Source organism: Molothrus aeneus, chromosome 3 (genome assembly GCF_037042795.1).
Source record: "Molothrus aeneus isolate 106 chromosome 3, BPBGC_Maene_1.0, whole genome shotgun sequence".
Lineage (NCBI taxonomy): Eukaryota > Metazoa > Chordata > Aves > Passeriformes > Icteridae > Molothrus > Molothrus aeneus.
In genome coordinates this window covers 52611274-52632021 of record NC_089648.1, presented here as the reverse complement: position 1 = coordinate 52632021, position 20748 = coordinate 52611274, and the positions used below count along the sequence as shown (strand labels likewise).

General features: G+C 39.4%; 1 protein-coding gene across 4 annotated transcripts in view; it reads left to right on the top strand.

Annotated features, from left to right (window-relative positions):
• The window catches only part of ARID1B (AT-rich interaction domain 1B), a 325159-nt gene that overhangs the window by 98011 nt on the left and 206400 nt on the right, over positions 1 to 20748 (top strand). For all 4 annotated transcript variants that reach the window (XM_066546937.1, XM_066546936.1, XM_066546938.1 and 1 more), the window contains exon 4: positions 2066 to 2176. In XM_066546937.1, the coding sequence (XP_066403034.1) occupies positions 2066 to 2176 (111 nt within the window). The remainder of the gene's footprint in view (positions 1 to 2065; positions 2177 to 20748) is intronic.

Sequence of the window (20748 nt, the reverse complement as noted above, 5' to 3'; positions counted from 1 at the left end):
TTAAAAACATGTTTTGCTTCCCAGCAAAATCCTGTAGTGTCTGTTTGGAAAAAGGAAAAACTGTGTTTCTACAATGACGTCTCCTAAACTGAATATCCCATTTATCCTTTTTCACCACTCTTGGTATAGCTGTGTGGTTTTTGTTGTTGTTGTTGTTTTGACAAGTGGTTTTTATTTGGTGTAATTTTTAAGAATTAGGTAGAACAGCATTGAATGCTGAATTGCAAGTTGAGATCTGGGGTTGCCAGGTTTATTGGGAACGCCTGTGTAGTGACAGCCCCAGTGTGCATGAGCGAGGTGTGTGTGTGTGCATGCGCGTTTTTAAATAAAAAGGAAAGCAGAGGTTTGCTCATTTGTTTGCCTATTGTGAAGCTGTCCTGCACCTTTCTACTCCTTTGTACTGGGGTGAAGGCTGCTGAATGGAGGCCTTGTGCCATTTGTTGATTTTAAACCTCACTGTTAATCCACAGGAACCTGCTGGTGTGCGCAGCAGGAGAGCTGTGTGACAAGTGGAAATCTGGGCGGGAGGGAGTGCGGGGGGTCACAGGGGATAATAATCATTCAGCCATCAGCCTTTGTCACCCTTAAGCCTAATTGTTACCCTCTGCTGGTAACCACATTGAAGTGCTGGCCTTTTAAGTGTTTCTTGATTTTACTTGGCACAGGCTTAGGGATAGGGTCATTTATTGCTGGGTTTATATCGTATCAGGTTTGCTGGGGTTTGTTTAATTAGCCCCATTGAATTTTCTGCATCCCTTAAAATAATCTGTGAGAGTCCAAATGGGTGGAAGGGGCTGAATGGAAATGGTACAGTTGTTAACAAATTTCTCTCTGTCAGAAGCTGGGCTAAAACCAGAGACAGAAAGCTTTCCTGCTCTGCCAGCCAGCTGCCTTCTGGAGTCTGTGCATGAGCCGCAGCTGTGGCTGTGGGCACTGGGCTGCCCGAGCAGCCCTGCACAGGCAGCAGCAAGGTGATGGTGGGGTGGGGCAGAGGGCAGCTTGCCCCATCCTTCTGTGCCTTGCAGCTCCTGCCTGCTTCAGGTATGCCACAAAATCTAAGGCCTTAGGGTGGCTGAAGCAAACCGAACTGGTAGTAAACGGGAAGGGGAGAGGAGAGTTAAATAATTTAAAAACAAAGAAAAAGGTGAGATATCTTTTCTAGCAGGAACTGGTTCTTCAACTTTCCCTGCCAGTTATACATGTTGAAGTCAGTATTGAGCTTTCTGTTGTTTTCCCTAAAGAAGCTGGTGCAGGGGCTGCTATAGAAGCTAAAATGAAGCCTGAATTTAAGGCTTTGCAATGGGCAAGTATCTCTGTGTGTGATATGAGCTTGTGCTGGAGGGTGGAAGATGGGGTGCAGGGCAGGAGGTTGTTTCATTGCTCATCCCACCCATGCATGGGTGGGGGCCATTAACTACTACTACTAATGGTGCTGGGCCATTAGCTACAACTGGTTGGGCCTGTGTGGGGAGGAGAATCCCCAGGTTACTGGTACAAGCTTTGGAGCTATGCTTGATCAAATACATGTGCCCTCTAACCTTCAAACAGAATGTGCCTCCAGCAGATGCAGTGACTGTGCTGTGTGCTGTGACCTGATGGCCAGGGTTTGAAATTTGCGCCAGTAGTACTGATGGTAAATCCAGGCTTGTTACAGGAGTCTGATTACACAGCGTGATTGCAATCCTGTTTTCAAGCCCAGTCTTCTACCTGGCTCAGTACTATCAAAATGCTTGAGAATACGTCTTAGAGTAGGATGAATGTTTATGCTTACTACTAACTCATTTACAGTAAAATGGGGTTAAGTGTGTTTTCCCATGTTCCAGTGGTGTGATTCCCTGCTAGTTGTTGGCATGCATCTCAGCTCCCTGGTTTTCTTTACAAACAGCACATGTCATAGAGCTACCTGTGTGGACTTGATACTTGTATCAGAAAGGTTTAAGTAGTAAAAACTTCAGATCAAAAAAAACCATCAGCACTCAGCTCTTTTATTTTCACCCTTCCATGATGTAGATTTAATTATAATTACTGAGACAGGTTAATAATTCTTTTACAACTGTTGTTGCAGGACATGTCTCAGGAAGGCTATGGAACCAGATCTCAACCCCCTATGGCCCCAGGAAAGCCTAACCATGAAGACTTGAATCTAATCCAGCAAGAAAGACCATCGAGCTTACCAGTAAGAAAATAATGTTTGTTTCAGTATTTTAAAATTGAAAGCACTTTACATACCAGTTTATTGCATCTAGGATGAGCAGATGAGAAGTAGTGAAAGAAGAAAGACTAAATAAGATTGATGAAAAATTGTTTTTAAAAAGATGGGAACAGATAGCTTGCATGTGAGTGGACTCGGCTTAGGCTTCTTCTGGTTCAGAACAGCACTATTTATGCACATTCATGTTCTGTGCTTCTGCACATGTGTATTTGCATAGAGGAAATTGATTGATTTTTTAACTTTAGGAATTCCATTCTTGCACAAACCAATCTGGTGAGGAGGAGGCTTTTTTCTGTGTCCTTTTTCAAATGTTTTCAGTAGATTCTGGTTTAGAATACTGTTACTAAGAGCTGTCTGTTCCCAAACCCTGATAATCAGTAATGAGTTTGACATGTTAATTCTGGTAATATCTATTACTACACAAGTGTAGAAGCAAGAATGGCAGCAATACTTAGGCTAGGTTCATTTTTGATTAGGAGATTATTTTGGACCAATATTTATCAGCTTTTCTGAGCTCTACACATTCCGCTGTGGGGTTAACAGCACAAATGAATATATGTTGTGAAGACGTTGCAGCTGCTTGCATTTTTGAAGGTCTTGTAATGGACAAAGTACTTAGCCTTGTCTCTGTGTGCTCCTTGTGGTTTGGGGATTTTCTTGTTTGTTGGTATAAACCAGCATGATTTTAAACCAACTTGAATATGTTCAGCTTAAATGATGAAAACTTTATATAAACTATGTGACCTCTGGCTTGGAATAATGTATCAGAAACATGTAAGATATTTCCCACGGTTCACTGGGTATTTATTCATTTGCAGTTGGCAGAGAGATCTCTCTGAAAAGTTTACTGTATCAAGATATCACATTTATTTGTGAAATCTGGTAGTATGATGTGTATATTACCTCTGGCACATGGCACAATTGTAAATTCCTAAAAATAGGGCAATAAACATCTTCAAGGCATTTTAAAGTTACATCTTTGGCGCCTAGGAGAGTATATGTGCTACAAATTCTTTACATGACATTTGAAACATGCAAGTCTCAGGAAAAGCAATGGAAACTGGTATGAGAAAAGATATCCATTTGCTTTGAACCTAGTATTAATTTGACAGTTTTCAGGAGACCTTTTTAAAACAGACTGGTTTGTCTGAACAGTTCTCAAAAATGGATGTTGGCAGTTAGCTTAAAAAATAGTAGCTCCTGTGGACATTGAACTGTTTTGGCAATAACCACCTAGTTTAAAAAGCAGGGATACTAAAAAGGACTTTTTATCTCCCAGTTTTTCATGGACAGTGTTTATTAGGGTAGAGAGAAGTAAAGTTATTTATCAGCTAATGTTCTGCTAATTTGCCTGTGTTTTTTCTTAAAAAATTGTCCTACTTTTAATCCATGCTCTGTCCTATCTCCAGCATCATGATATTTAAGCAGAGTATTGGGTATTATCTGTGTCCCAGAGTGTTTGGTATATTTAGTAGCTCATAATTATTCTAGGTATGAGTAAGCTGGTTGTATTAACAGTGAATGTTAACCATTTTGGCCACAGAGCTGAAACTCTAAGTTGGTCCCAAATGCTGTTACTGAGACTCCTAATTACTGACAAGCTTTGATGTATAACCTGAGAACACTTCATACACTCAAAAAAATGTGCTGTTTTCATGTGAAAGGGAATGGAGGATACTGTACTTCTATATTTTGGTGTTGGTGTGGGGTTTTTGTTTGTTTTGTTTTTCAAATTTAAAAACAACTTCAACTCTTTGTATGCAGCACCAAGGGGTTTTTTTGATGATCCATACATTAAAAGCTTTAATATAACTCTATTTGGGGTAATGGTTTGAACATGGTGGTTTTTCCCTGAAGCAGGAGAGTTCTTTATTCTGTTTAGACTGCTTATGAAAACCCTTGATCACTGTTCCTTGTTCAGTATTCCTATTTTGGTATACTCAATATGGCTTCTTAAGCTTGTTTTTGGGTAATGTGGTTCTTCAGGGTAGTAGTCAGTAAGTTATCTGTACAGTGAAGCTTGAAATTATAGCAGTGGTGTTAGGCTTTTAATAAAATTTAGTTATGTCTTGTTTCGTGGTATTCTGGTATTTATACAATTTGCCCGTTATCTTTTTATTTCTTAAGGGCATTGTGTAAAATCACAGCAGCTATATAGCAAGCTTATACAAGTGTCAAAAAACTACAAAAGAGATGTAATACTAAATGGTGAATGGTTTTCTCTGATGTGGCTTTAAAAAAAGAATTTCCCTTTGATGGATTCGAAGAGGAGCTGGCCACTTTCTGCAGCACTGAATGCTGGCTTGTGTCACCCTTTGGGGGAGTTTTTTCAGCAGGTTTGTGTCACAGTAAGCACAGCTAAACAGCTCAATAGTTGTTCCGTTTCCTTCACACATTGTATATAAAAGTCCTGGCATGAATGTTCCCATAAAGTTCAAAGCAGACAAATTTGTAATGTGGGTTGGTAACAAATGGCTACAAACAAAATATGGCTTTATTAGCTTCTTCTAATGGCCTGTCAGATTCTATACAATGCTTGCTTTCCTTCTCCTAACTGCTCTGATATCTGGAGGGTTTGACCTGTGGGTCTCTGACCATGTGGAGTCACTGAGAGCCCAAATGAAAAGTTGCACAGAATAGTGCTCCAAGCACTTTTGTTGGGGTCACAATTAGAAGGAAATCTCAAGCCTTTGAGAAAACATGGGAGTTAGGTACTCTGTGAAGGAAAGGAAGTCATAAACAGAAACTGTTCCCTATTAGAGCGGAAGAATAAAGGGGGAGAGACCTGAATGAAATTGTCTGGAGAACAACTACTACAGAACATATTTATCAAGACTTAAGGGATAATAGCAAAATACACATTTTTTCTATTATGAGAAAGCTGGAGCAGACTTGCAGGAAAAAGCTTCCAAAGGATGCATCTGCAGATTTGTTGTTGCAGTAAAGGAGCTTGTGTCAGCAGTAGGCTGTGTGTGTATGAAGACTAATCCTTTATTTTGTCTTTAATAAATGCATTTATAAATGTTCACATTGGAGTGTATTGCTAGAATAAGGAGCAGAAAACATTAATTAATATAATTTTTTTTAATTGGCATGAGTATTAAAATAATTTCAGGTAGCTGCTACTGTTTTTACTGTTACTTTGTTTGAATAAGGCCCTTTTTTGCCCAGTGTCAGGTGTGCTTTTTTGAGCAATGAGGTTGAATGGCCCAAGGTTGCCAAGCTTTTAAAAGACAGGTTTCTGCTAAGGCTTTTTTTTTTTTTTTGCAACATACAGGTAAAAGCTCTGTGGCATCTTGAGCTGTTGTAAGCCAGGGCAGCTGCAGTCCTGCTGAGTGCCCCACCACGTGTTGTCTGTGCCATCCCGTCTCCTCCACTGTTGCTCCTGGGACTGGCCAGTGGATTTGACTTGGGGAACTGAACTAGATGAAAAATAATCTCCCTCTATTTCTGGGTTAGTGTTTGACTGCATCACTGAGTAACTGCGTGGGCATCAGTGGCACCTTGGACAAGGAGATGAAAATCAGTATCTGTGATGGGAAAGCGGACAGACAGGGGGGCCACAGCAGCTTTGATTTTAGCCATATCCTAAATGACTGTATGATCTTGCTGGAAGGGTTTAAGATGCTGTCATCCTGTCAACTGAGACATGGTGGCACAGCAGATTCTGGTGTTCACAGTCAGGCCCTGTAGCAGTCACAGAGCCACAGACAGACAGACGACAGTTCAGTTCTTTTTGTAAGGCAAGTTTTCTGCCAATTCCCATCCCTAAACTGCTTAATGCAAGCCCATGAGCATGCATGGATGGAGGCTGTGGACAAGGTGGGGTTGTGGTGGTCCTCACCTGCATCTGTGTGAACTGTAGGGAAATTGTAGCTCAGTGTTATAACTTAGGTTTATGTTGTGCTTTCTGGAGTTCATGCAGTGTTGGAAGGGGAATATTGTATCTGGAATTGAGGGAATCACTACTCTGCTAGATTGTTCAGAATTCAGAGTTTATGGATTGATTCTGTGACTTCAGTTATTCACTGGGTGTTTTCATTGAGGCAAAGCAATTCCTATGCAAAACAAAATAGTAGCCAGCAGTGGAGGTAGAATGCCACTTGAATCTCATGCAGTGCTGTGACCTGACAAAGTTGGTTGTGATTCTGCACATCTATAGTTGTATGAGCTTTAGAGCTCAAAATAATACATACTGTTTCTTGGACAGATAAACTTTTTTAAGATGTCAGTTGTCTTGTTTCATTATGCTTGGTACTGTGCAAAACAGCACATCAGCAATCCCTTCCTGATTTTATTAACTGCTTCACAGTTCTGTTCTGCCTCATTTTAACGAGCCTCTGAAAGATGTTTAGAGTGCTGGACAGTTTTTCTTCTGGTTGACACACCTTTTTTGTTGTAGAAGGTGGGTACTAAATCAGATTTCAGAGGACCTCTGTCGGGAATTAGAAGGGAACTAAATCCAAAACTAGATACACTTGGCTCATGGAACTGCATCATTTCAAATGCATCTCAGTAGGTGTAGGCTATGAGGGAAACAAATGGGAGGGTTTGGGAATCCAGATTCTCTGTTCTACTTCTAGAGTATGAAGTAGCTTGGAAAGTCATCTCCAGCAACAGCACACCCTGAACAAATGCCTTTAATGGGTGAAGTCTTAATAGACCAGGAAAACACTTCCCAGCATTACTTGAGCAACTGTGATTGGGAGCAGGAAGTAACTCTTCTTTTCTCAGAGATTAAACTACTAGGATGAGGGACTCTGGTGACATTTATATACAGCTTAGTCCAGTAAGCCCTAATCATCATCAGGGTTGTGGGTACTACCATCATGTAAATATTAATTACCACTGTAGCCTTTCTTGTAAGGACAAACCAATATTAAAGGAGAAGATAGTGCAGTGACCCTCTTTTTGTAATCTTTGTTAAATTCTTTGCTGGTAAGAAAATACAATGTTTGATCTAAATTTAAGTACTATTTTAAAAATACAGAGTATTGGTTGTGATTTGAGAAAGAAGAGAAAAAAAAATCCTATAAATTGATTTTTTTTAATTCTTGAGAGGCAAATGCTATTTCCAGCTGATAGATGTGTGTAGTACATGATAGCAAATCTGTCCTGAAGTTGTTCATGTCTCTGCCTGAAAATATCTGTTTGGGAGTACGGTAAACCGTGAAAAAGAAAGAAATGTGAGTATGTAATACTTGTGAATTAAATTCTCCACTGTTTTTACATCAAGAAGGATAAAACTGGTGTGCCTCTTTCCCACTTTTCGTTTCTCTTTTCTGCAACATTGTAAAATAACTGAATGATCTTGTTTTCCTTTGTTTGGGTCAAGAAATTTTAGCTGAAAATTGTTACTCTGTGAAAGAAGATTATTGACTCAACAAGCCTTCAATTTTCAGTGAATAACACTCCCACCCTCTAGCTTCAGGAACATGTGGTGCATGCATTCTATTTTAAAGTACAGACTGTAATTTAAAACTGAGGCAGTTTGATGCCCCACTGAACTTTGTTTAAGCCTGGAATAAAAGGAAAAAAGCTTCAAGTTGCAAAGAAGTGACTAAGCTATCTCAAAGGTTTTTCTTAGCCATTACATGCAGAGTTGGAAGAAGTTGCTATTTTTTCCAAGTCATTTTAATTTTGGATTAAGTGCAGTTGCTAGGTTGTTTTTTTCTTTTTTTTTTTTCCCTTAACATTCTTTGTAAACCTGTAGCTAAAACCAGTTTCACTCAGCACATCTGTATAGAGAGATCAAGTATATGTATTTCTGTGTGTTTCTGAGGTGCAAAACATGCTCTGTAGCTGCTATATCCAGATTTTGATTGTGGCGTCCCATTTGTGTCAGTCACAACAATGGGTCCGAACCAGTGTGAGCCACTGCAGCACCACTGACATCGGTGATGTTAGCAGGGGAGGGAACTTTGTGTGCCCATGTCCTAGCCCACATTTTACATCTGACTTCAGTTAAACCAGGACTTCATGTAGGGTGGTCAGAGTGATTCATTGTCCTAGAGTCAGTTTGTACATTAACTATCAGTCCCATTTTGGGGAAAAAGTGCAATTAAAGTAGTGCAGAGCAGCCCTGGACATGTGTTGTCCCTGTAGGGTTAAACTGAAACACTGAAACCAAAATTACAGATGCTGGAATTAGGTATTCTTAATATTTATAGTGTGAAGAGAAAGACCTGTTGTTATTAATTTGTGTTTTGTGCTTTACAGAATTACTTGATTTTGCCTGACAGATTGATCATATTTATTTAAAAGAATAGTTTCAGGTTGTTATTGAAGTATAAAAGGTAATTTCAGTAAGTATTGTAAAAAAGATACTTGAGTATTCATCGCCTTTTCCAGATTCAAAATACTTTGCATTTACAATGTTTACAACATCCTTGTAATAACAAAATGGCTAATTTATGATCCAAGAAAATTTACAAATGCAAAAAGAAATACTTAGTCTGACCTCTACATGAAATTTATGTGGGAAACCTGCTAAGGGATTATAGATCCCAGTAGTGGTTAAGGTTGCAAAAACTTGTAGTTAAATAGGCCAATGTGTTCTAAGTGGAATAGTAAAGTATTAGTAGCTTTTTTCCTGCAATGTTTTTTGAAGCCATGAGAAGTTGCATCATATACCTCCAAATACTAGAGTAGTATTGTTGTTGATTCAGAAATTAAGAAACTAGATTTAATTTGGGGGGTTGAAGCATTTTAATTTTTATTTCCTTACCACCCCCCGACTTATGTTGATTCCTTCCACAGAGGCTGCTGCCCTTCTAGCTAGGGTGACTAAACTGCACGTGTGGTAGCCCCTGAACCACCAAATCTTGCAGCTAGAAATGAGAGCTGAAAGCTCCCAAGGTTACTTTAATATGCAAGGCTGTAAACTGTAGTAGCATGGGTGCCTCTGTATGCATGGCCCAGGAGTACCTGCTGCAGGGGCAGTAACTGCACTGGCTTTTTCGTCTGCCTAAATTTCCAAGTCAGTGCTTTTAGGTTCTGCATTTGAGAATCTATCTCTAAAGTGGTAGGGATTTTTTTTATTTGGGGATCGATTTTTACTGTTTGAACATTTTACATAATATGTGTACATACATGTATAGTATAAAAGGACAGATATCTTATCTGCTTGGTTGTTTGTAAATTTTGAGTTGATAGCATACTATAAATTCCAAAGCTTAATGTATTCACTGGTGCATGTCTTTGTTCATGCCTGTGTGAACATGGGGATTACAACGCAGAAAGTAAGACAAAGGAGTATTACTCACTTGAATACCATTTCAGGAAGTACCTGAGACACTGTAAATGTTTTTTCTTTATTTTTACCACAACTCTTCCTGTAAGATGGGATTTTTTTTTCAAGTAACTCCTTTGCTTGTCCAACCGTTGTGAAGTATGACCTCAGCTTCATAACCTTGGTTAAACACAGTAACTCACTCTGACCAACAACATCTGAAGCCTAGCAGTAGATTCTTTTTCTTTTTCTTCCTCCTTCCATTCCTGTTTGCTGGGAACACGTTGGTTTCTGGTGCTATTGTTGCATCTTTCATGTTTAGAAAAAACAAAGTTAGCAGTCTTTGATGTGACGCTGCCTCCTGAGTGGTCCTGGTCAGCTGCTGTTTCTGTGTGAGCAGATGTTTGTGCAGTCACGGTCAATAGTGTTAAGATTAGGCCAGGGTTCACAGTGCTTTGTCTGGTTGTTTATGGTGTGTCCATAATTGCTGGGGATTCTAGGTGCCATCACAGTGCAAATGGGAAGTGTTTGTAACATACTGTTTGTTTCATAATACTGTGTTCCAATAATGTTATATTCAGTCCTGTACTGTGAGGCCATTCTCACGTTTTAGTAGTGTTTTGTTGTTGGTTGCTTGTTGGGGTTTTTTGAGGTTTGAAACAGGTTTTTAAACGTTTGTTAAATATGTTTTCTTTAAACCTAATGTCTTGTACTACTTAAATCTCCCCAACCTTCCTTTCTTTGCTGAGCCATACATCTCAGATTCACAATGAATCTTCTCTTGAAGACAGTGATGTGCGGTGACTTTTTACAGAATCTGTGCTATATTGTGCTGTATGTGAGAAGTGCTTTTGAAGTGTGTCTCATGTAGATAAGTTTCCATTATCAATTTACCTTTAAAAATACATATACACACACACAAAAGCAGAGGGGGCGTCTGCATTTACATTTTAACCTGCTGCTAAGGCCATGCGGATTATTCTGGGCCATTTCCTACTCAATTCCAAACCCAAGACTTTGTAAAGATGGTCCTGTTTGAATTGGCAGTGTAATTTTGGAGATGAAACATCGTAGAGTGTTGAAATTAAGATAAAAAAGCTGATAATGCCAGGAAAGGGCTACTTTCAGTTCCCAGTCTTTAGGCTTTTGATCTCTACTTCCATGCATACAATTGCAGATGACCCTTTTAATCATCTTAACCTTATTGTGAGATTTACTGTGTTAAATATGACTTAGGACCTGAATTTTGAGGCACATTTGAATAATTGCATTAGGATAGGAAAATATGCCATCCTGGATCATTTGTTTTATATTATAGTTAAATTGCATGAATTCATATCAGTGTGTGGTGTTGGGTTTGGTGGTTTTGTTCTGTTTTTTTCCCTTAAGGTGGAAATTCACTTAATGGTTTATCTTCCACCTTCCAATTGAAGTTATCATTTTGGGAAGTAATACAAAGATAAGCGTACTTGAGCATTTGTATTTGTGTTTGCATGTAGTAATACATTGTGCATCAGTAAGCTTTAGTAAGGTTTGCTGAATATACACTAGTGGACTTAGTGTAGAGGACAAAGCTTGTTTCATGCCGTAGAATAAGGTGTAGATTCACATGTATATTTACAGTACCATAGCTGATGAATTTCCCAATGCATTTTGCATAAAAGGTAATGAAAGAGATCTAAACTGTTGCTATTTTTGTTTCTTAAACTGCAAGTTATTCAGTAGCCAGTTGTTGCTTTTGAAAAGTATGGAATTAAAGGAAGTGGAAGTGAACTGAGATTTTTAAACTCAGTTGTTACAATCAAAATAAGATTAAATAGGTAGATAAAGTGATGTATGGATTAAGTACAGACATTGACCCTAGTGAACAAATTCATTATAGCGTGGGATAAAACTTAATGCAAACTGTTATCTTTCAGGTTTAGACTTGAAACTGGAAAGCCTTAGCAGTTTTTCATATGATACTCCATGTGAGAGTGGAGATGGAAGAAAAACTCCAGATTATTTCTTTCCTTTATTTTAACTTACAAGTCATGTCAAGATCTTAATAGTATGGCTTAATGAAAGCTTCAAAAAAACCTATTTTTTTCCGTCTTGTTTGTTGTATCATAATTATCATGCCTACATGAAAGTGGGAAAAAAACTAAAAATTCAGTGCAATTTTCAGCACGGCTCTTCAGAATTTATTGAAACAAGGCTGTAAAATCTTAATATCTATGGGCTTTATTGCTGTTGTTTGAGGGGCCTGGCCAAATTAATTTTCTTTTAGTAATATCTCACAGCTTCATTTGGATTCTCTCATAATATATTTTCTGTCAGCCTTCTTTACGTTCCTTTTTTTTGCTTGTACCTTTAAAGAAGATTTACAAAGATTGTGTATACCCATCAATGTTTTTAAATGACTTCTGATTCTTCTTGCGGGGCTTTTTAGACATTTTGCCCCACTGGAAATCACAGTTAACAGCATTTTTGTTCCTTTTCTGAGGTATGATGAAATACAGGGATTTTTTTGGCTCTGTAAGCTTTGGGCTGCTTCTGGCCAGAGGGTCATTCCAGCGCTGAGACTGCAGCTCGGTGTGAGAGGGGCCATTTGGTCTATCTACAGAGTTGTCTTTCTCCTCTGCAAAGAACCAGAGGTTACATATCAAATCCTATGAAATGATGAGAAATGCACCCATGCATGTACTTGCATATATTTACACTTCAGCTCTTTAATTTTTGCTAGTTAGAACCAGTGATTTCTAGTGCTTGCTTTTTAATGCTATATTCACAGTAATATAGGTCAGACTGAAGTGTATCCTGTAACTTCTTTACCTTATTTTTGCTAGAAAAACAAACTTTCCCTCCTGTGTGAATTTTGATCACTTGACCTCCATTTCCATGGAGATGTGGTCAGAGGGCAGTAGTCAGCTAGCCATGCCAACTAAAGACTATCTTCACTTACAGCACGCAGTGAAACTCCAGAGTTTAGAAGTAATTAAAGGACTTAGTCTGACACATTTTTTCTCCACCACCCACATCCATTAACGATGAAGCTTGGAAACAAAATATGTGATCAGCTATGGTGCAAAGGGTTTTTTTAAAAAATGTTTCTTTAAAAGAAGGTAGAAACAAAAAAAATCTTCAACCTCCTCCTTTATTATTTCTTTTTAAAATTATTACTTTTCCCTGCAATCTTAAACATTCTGTATACCCATCTATATATATTTGAATTTTTTGCATACTCTCAATTTCCATGTGCTTATTTTGAATAACATGGGCTCAGGTTTGTCAAAAGCTGAATTTTGTATTCCGCAGAACTCAGAGGTTCATGATTAAACAAGTGTGGATCAGGCAGCTTATGCTTCTCCAAGTTCAGTCGGGGGTTATTGGCCCGGGGTCACGCGCAGGATCCAGCTCAAGCTTGTGAGCAGTACCGATCTCCAAGCCTTACAGAGTGACAAAAGCCAATAGCAAGTGCTGGCCCCTGCTGTGCCTTGGACTGGGCGAATGTGGATCAGGGACAGGGTGTGGTGGCTTGTGCTGCTGCTCACCCAGTCAGCTCAGAGGCTGACATGTCATCCTAGGCTGAGCTGTGTGCATGGGTTGTGTGCTCTGTTTGCTGGCTAACCAGGGCGCTCTCTTTGGGGTTTAGTGTTAGAAGTGTCTCTGGATGCTCTGGGCTCTCTCTCTGGTGAGATGATGCCTTTCTGATAAGGGTACAAACCTCACAGTACTTTTGTACTGAGAGGGAAGCAAAGTGTCCCTATTTCTGCAGAACAGGGTTAGATTTCCTTCAGACTAGGCAATAACCAAGTTATGCTTATAATACCATTTTGATTATACATACCTCTCTGTATGTGTTAACATAAAAAATACACTTCCAAATTTTGGGTTGTTTAAAGATCTGGCATTTCTCCATCTCTTCTGTCTCCTCTCCAAGGGGTTTGCAAGGTAACCCAACTTTAGTAAACCGAAAGGGAGTACATTACTTTTATCTTGGTTTCGGGGAATGGCTGTGATGCAGTGGGGAACATGGCACCTCGGAGGAGAGCTGCATTCCCTCCTGGAGACTCACTCGGTACAGCAGCTTTTAGAAAGTGCATCCGATGGATCCGAGGCTTCCCCAGCAGCACGCTGAACTATTGCTAGGCTACAAGGCCAGCTTTACAGATTGATTTCCAAGTGGACATTTTTGTGACGTTTAATAAGAGCACATTGATGAGACAGCAGTGTGTAAGCTGAGTTAATGTCTGTTATTTCTGCGCTACCATTACTTTTTATTGCCATTATCCACACAGTGGTGAAACTTAAGTGAGCTTTTTCCTTCCCGCTGAGGGTTTTCTCCCCAGAACTGATGATCTCACAAGTACCCCCACTCTTTTCACGCAGGATGAAAGAGTGAAAACGACTTTGGTTGTTGCGGTGCTTGGAATGACGCCGTAAACCCGAAAGCGTGTCGGTGTAGCAAGCTCGGGTCGTGTGTCCTTGGGCCGGGCCGGGCCGGGCCGGGCGGGCGGTGTGCAGGGCATTTGTGTAATGGCTGGTGAGGTGGCAGGGAGCTCTCCCCGCTCCCCCTGGCTGCTGCGCGTCTGAAATTACAGCTTTGTCTTTGAAGCCGGGCGCTCTGTTAGCGTCGCCATGGCGACGGGCGGGTAATGGCCTCCGCCGAGCCCAGCCTGGTGTTCAGCGCCGAGCGCGGCCCTGCCAAGGCCCCGCTCGCCGGAGCGTTCACTGAGCTGTCCCCTCTTCGAAAATGTTTAAAAACTGCGCTTTTACATGGCCGGATCAGATTAATAGTCATGGTTTATTTCGTTTTAACTGCGGGGATAAAAGCATTATTCCATTAAATGTGTAGCTTTTTCCCCCCCTCCTTTGGTTTATGCATTATTAACACAAGCTTTCCTGTTTTGCTTGTAACATTTTATAGGCCCTTTCAAACATGTAGACAGATTTGCTCTGCTGCTCTTTTATTTTTCGGGACTTAACCCTTTCTCTCCTTGATCTTGTCTTCAAAAACTTGGAGCCAAGCCTACAGCAGACTTGGTTGCTCCCATTTAATGTGTTTAAAACCAGAAAAAAGCTTTCTTTTTATTATTATTTTAAATGTTTTTCCCAACAATTCTACTTTTTTGAAACACTCTAAAAAGCAATGCAGATTGGTCTGTTCTTGTAATTTAATTGAAGCAGATGCTGAAGTCAGCACACGAGCCTTGATACGATTGTGGAGCGTTTGGGTTGAGGAGATATTCCGGAGTTGCCTTTTAATTTGTGTGCCCATCTTCTCTTCTGCCCATAGTGTTTTCACCCCATACTCTTTACATGTAGCATTTTGTTGGCTGCCCTCAAAAGAGATGCACCTCATGGTGGAAGGACTGGGGAACAAAAAATCCAGAACAGTCCTGGGGACACAGTATTTACGTCTACCACCTTTCTTGTTAATATGGAGCTGCTGAAATACATCTAGACATGTAGAAGTATTGCTATAAACACAAGCTGCAGGCTTTGTTTCACTTTTTCAGTGCTCTAAAATATAGCTTTCATTTTAGTCTCTAGTAGGAGGCATATATCCAAGTGCAGTCAAATGCTGTGGATACAGGGATTCAGTCATCCCTGCTGACACAAATGGTCTCTCTGTTACAAACTTGGAGGGTAACAAGCAAACCTGGAATTCATATTTTCTCCCAACCTCCTCCCTCCCCATTTTTTTTTTAAACTGTGAATTTGTTGTTATGGGGTGCTTACTGGCACCTTGGTTTGTCCATCTGTATCTATCACAGATCCTTCTGTCCTAAAAAATTCCAAGGACATCTCAGGAGAAGGCAAATATTCCTAATTTTTTGTCCTTTTTTACTGATGCCATGTGGCAGTGGTGATGTGAATGGTACCTCCTGTGGGGTGGACTTGCAGCTTGTGGACAGTGGATTTTGAAACTCTGAGATTTATTTCACCTACAGAGCTGACTGCAGACTGTGCTCAGGTATGGGAGCGGGGAGGTTGTGTGTGCACGGCTCCTGCTCTCCCACCACGTCCATCTTCAGCATCCATGAGACTCCTGTAGACACCTTTGGTGCATCTAAAGCTCAAGGGACATATATTTGCTGCCTCAGTGAGTTCCAGGGTGGATGGCAGATGGACAGGCATCCCAGCTCCCTGACCACCTGAGATCTGCATGAGGCCCATATCTACTCCTGGCCCAGCAGCAGCTGTGGGCTGTGTTGCAGGCCAGCCTGGAGTTGGTGTGTTGCAGTGTTGATGAACGTGGCAATAACATAAATTTTAAAAAGTTTTTTCTTTTACGTGTTTTTTTAAATTCTGTTTAAATATTAAAAAAAGAAAAGGAAAAGGCAATGATGGGTAAATTGGCTCCAAGTATGGATATAGCATTGTACAACTGCATATGTTAATAGGCTGGACTAGAGGCTTACTCTCATCTCCAGGCTTTATGGGTATGATTTTCATCCTTTGAGTTGCATTCCCCTTAAATCTGCAAATTCTGGGAAAATTAGACAAAACAGTTTACATTCCATGAATAAGAAATTACTAATTGCTTCTAAAACAGGCATATCTTTATCTACACAGGGCTTTTCAAAGTTGCTGCTTAATCTTTTTTCTTTTTTAATCACTAAATAAACATGTCTCAGCAGTCACTGGATGTGAAACCAAAACCTGGATGTGGACAAAAAGTAAATACACTACACTAATTTTCATTAGCATATCCTATCTCGTAGAACATTTATTTTATCATCTCCTTGTAAATTGATTTTTCACGTGCTTGTGACTGATATTTGAACTGTGTGTTTGTAGTAACTGACTTATGTAAAAGCCAGGTCCTGGATCTCCCAACATGAATATATTATGGAGGTGACCTCGTGGGTTCATAGTTAAGGTTGCACTGAGTTTTCACTTAAAACGAGGTTTAAATCCCTTAATTAAACATTAAAACTCACATGAATTCTCAAACATGGACTGTTTCAATAAAGAGGATAAACTTTAATTATTTAGGTACTCAATGTTCTTGTTAGTGCTGTATTTGCAGAATTCAGAACATCTTAAAATTATTCCTTCTGTAGGTTTTTCCAGAGTTCCTGGTATTTTGAGTTTCTTAATTCTTTAAAAAATCTTTTGTGTAGGCCTTTTGTTGCTATAATTGTCATAGCTCTGTTGCCCTCATCAAACTATGACAATTTTCATAAAATAATTTAACTAAAACTAGTTCAGCTTTAACTGTAATAATGCATGATACAAAAGAACATATAGAAGATTAGACAGCTCTGTATGTTTTATTACTTTTTTGCCATGGGAATCAAAGACTGTATTGGCTTCTTGTAGGTGATACCAGTCTTTGATTTGGAATGAGAAGAAAAGACTGTTTAAAAAAGAGAGCCTGTTTAAAAAAAAACAACCAACCACATGGAAGAAAAAATCCAAACTCGAACACCAGTAGCATCTCTTCCATATAGGTGACTTTTTCCAAGTCAGTCAATGAACAACAGCTACAGTAGTCCCAAATGAATTTAAATTTCACTCTAGTTTTCCACTTCTCCATATTCTTAGAGGACTCAGTTCAGAATTTCCTGAAGTGGGTTTCTTCACTGATTTCAGTGAGCTTAGATTAGGCTGAGTAATTCTTGATGTCTGTCCTACCCAGTTACCACCCTGTTGCTCTCTTTCAGTGTCCATTTTGAGCCCCATGGACAGTCTGCAACCCTGTTGTATACAGCAGCCCATGCTTTACGTGTAGTGACCAGAAAATATGGCTCTCCTTGATAACATTTGTAGCCTTCTGCTGAGCTATAACATCCTTCAGCACAGGTAGAAGCCTTGCTGAAAACAATATATTTTCAAACCATACATAAGTGAACAAAGATTCATTTAGAAACCAGTGGTTCACAGGTCAGTAGTATCTTTATTCAGAATTCTAAGCCTTCAGCTATTCCTCTGACTAGCTGGAAATAGAGACAAACTAGAGGAAAAAAGCCCAACAAATTCTCATTAGCTGATGGCCCACAGAATGTTTTTTGTTTAAGTCTTTTTTAGGTCAGGATTTCTGTTTTTCCATCGTTTTCATCTGACTGCTGCTATGGTCTCATATGCCTATTAGTTAAGGTCTCCTGTCCATTAAAAGACAACAGCTGGTACTTCTGAAATTATTTTTGAAAAAAATTCTTGTCCTTGTTAACAGCAGCAGCTAGGGCCTGCAAACTTATTTACTGCTTATATGATAAAGCATTGTTTCAGAGTATGCTAGTTCTTGAATTTTGCAAAGCACAAGCACTATAGCCTGAGATTGCAAAGCAGTTCCATAAAAATTCAAAAGTAGTTGTTAATTTGAAGAGTTGCTTCTGTCTTTAGACATTGGATGAAGAACAAATTCACAGGAAGTTATTACTGTCACTGACATAAGAGTAGGTTCTTAGGCTCTTTCAGAGTAGGGATTGATATGATGGAAGTGAAAGTTTGTTGCACTTACACACTGCTAGATTCATATAGAAAAGCACGTGAAAAGAAGCTGCTGGGACTGAAATGTTCTTTTGTTGGTGATGTTCTTGCATTTCACTGACTCTACTGTGTGTATACTTGATCAGTCTGAAATAAAATGTAGCAGAGAGGAATACATGAGAGCTGCTAGTGGGGAAGTAACATGGGAGTCTAATTTGTATGGGTTGGAATCTTTGGCAATAGGACCATATCAGTGGTATTCCTATATTTTTGGGGGATTACTAGCCTGTGCAAATTCTTTTCATTCTTTTTGGTGGGGGAAGGGGGATATTAGAAACTCTAGATCCAAGCACAGTATATGTACACTGAGACAGCAAGGGGTTAAAGAGATGTAATTATGCATTCTTCAGTAAGTGTTCTGCAGTCAGCAGTACAGCTAGCTGTGCAGGAAGCAGGGAAAAAAAAGATGACAGAGGGAGAATATGGAGAGAAGGTCAGATCCAAGGATTCTGATTCTCTTAGGGTGTTCTTGTGTTTGCTTTTCCTTTGTGACTTACTATACTCTGTCTTGGTAGAAACAGAAGAAAGTGTTATGGCCTGTTAGTTCCTCCTACTGATAATGTAAACTTAATCCTTATGCTTTATGGTAGTGGTAGAGGTAAATATATTGGTTTAGTTTTTGAAGGAGTTCTGACTCAATCCCAGTGCTTGCCGTGGTCTTTGTTCCCCAGCTCTTAGTTATTGCCCAATTTATTGCAGCCTGTGAACACAGAGCATTTCAACAAATGTCATCTGTCAGAAGTGGTTCACCCATTCTCTTTGAGAGGATTTGAATTTCCAGCAAATCCATCTACTAGAAGTAGTTTGGTCTGCACATTTTCAGGTGGTTTGCATGGATGAATGGAAATTCTGGCACAGTCAGGATTTCAGGCTGACCTTCCTGGTGAAGGTAAGCTTTCATCACTCCTGACTTCAGCTTTTGGGGAGTCAAGGGGAAAATGTACCATGCCATACGCAATCATCACGTTCCTCACAGGTGAAACAGAAGTTTGTGGAGTGCTTTGGGACACTTACAGTAATAAGGGCAGGATATCTGGGTTGTGCATTACCTCCTTACTTCCACCCTGTGAGTTACCTGAGGTCCAAGTTGCTAAGTTGCTCAGTGTACCAGATCCTTCTTTTTTAATTAAACTTCTGTAATTTGCAGTTGGATTTCAAAATAGCAGCAAAGCATTTCTGGGAGATGTTTGTGTGTTTGGCAATACTGTAGTCTGAAAGAGGTGTTTGGGGATTTTCCCCCCTTCTATTCTTTCACATGATGCAGTTTTCTTTTTTTTTTTTTTCCCTTTGGGTACTTTCCTGGTTCAATTATGGGGAAAAAATTGAAGAAAAATAAATGAATGGGATTTATCCCTTCGTCCTTGAAAACAAAACAAAACACAATTAACATGAACACCTCCAACCCCCAGAGTAGCTCTTCTTTTGGAATAAAGATCCTTAGCCTTGCCATTGACCTTATGGGGACAGGTTCCTCTGTTTCCCCCAAAGAAGGGAGATGTGTGAGTCGGTCAGTTTGCATTCTGGTGTGGCATGCCTTGCAATAAGAATCTTTATGTTAAGTTAGTTAATTGCACAAGCTGATTGAAAATGCAGCATTAGGGAATGGCCTTCCTCTAAGGACAACTGAATTCTTTCCTCTCACCTTTGTAAAACACTATTTTAAAGCTATTGAGTAGCTCCTCTTAGAAAAATATCAGTTAACTCCCATCGTGCTTCTCCTCTCCTGCTCTTAACTTTTATTTTTCTCGTGTCTTTATAATTTTAACACTGCAAAGCTCTAAAAGGATTGCTTCAAGGAGGAGGGGGAATCTGATAAGTCTATTTCCTAGAGCTTTTGGCCTTTCAAGGTTTCTCTTACAGTAGGTTGAGCTGTGCAGACGACTTGGATTGAGACGACAGGGGAGTAGCGTGCAATACTTTCTGCTTCCGATAGCTCTTTGTTGATCTAAGAGAGAGCACTTAGAGACTGGTAGGTCATTTATGTGATTATGAAGAGCACTTGGTTCTCTCTTATTCAAGATGGAAAAATAATAGTTTTTGAATAAGAGGTCGCTGTCAAAATGACATTGAATGTGACTTTTCTTCCCTCTTCATTCCCTCCCCCACTAGAAGAAAAGATACTCAGGATAGGGCTGGATTTTTCCAACTCCATGTGACTTTTTTCTTTTCTTCTGTTCTTTGTTCATTTTATTTCTCACCATTTCCTCTCTGTGTAATGTTTATACTTCTTGATGATATTTATGGTAACTAGAAATTTAAAAATAAATGTAATGCATGTAAGACTAAGTGTTTTTTTCAAGTCTTGTTTTTCCACTTTGCAGAATTAAGCTGCGAATGTGTGATGTGGTATCTGCTTGGGTGACAGATGTCCATTCCTGAATGATGCTGTGTTCCCTTTATGCTTTATTTATGGAGTGATTTGCTTCTAAAATAATCTCTTAATCTTTCTCAAACTACATTTCTGCATGTGCTGTTTTTACATATGCCATCATTTAGGGTAATGGACTAAAAACTGAAATTACTCCTAAAAGCTTTGTTTCTAAAGCTAATAATAGTGATATAATACTGTCATTTTTTGTTTGATATGTCCTTTCAGAACTAGGTTAAGTGCCTTCTTCAGTTTTGCTCTGGTGGTTTTTTAGTGTGTTTGTTTCCTGTAGCACTGCCATAATGAAATTGTTTTTTAATTTCATTCACTTATCAAATAAAAAGACAACACTAATATGTCCTTTTTTTATGTTAGGTTTGCTTTTATACCTCAGAAGAAGAGCTGTATCCCAAATTAGAATGTGATTGCTCAGAGTACAGAACATAATAATATATT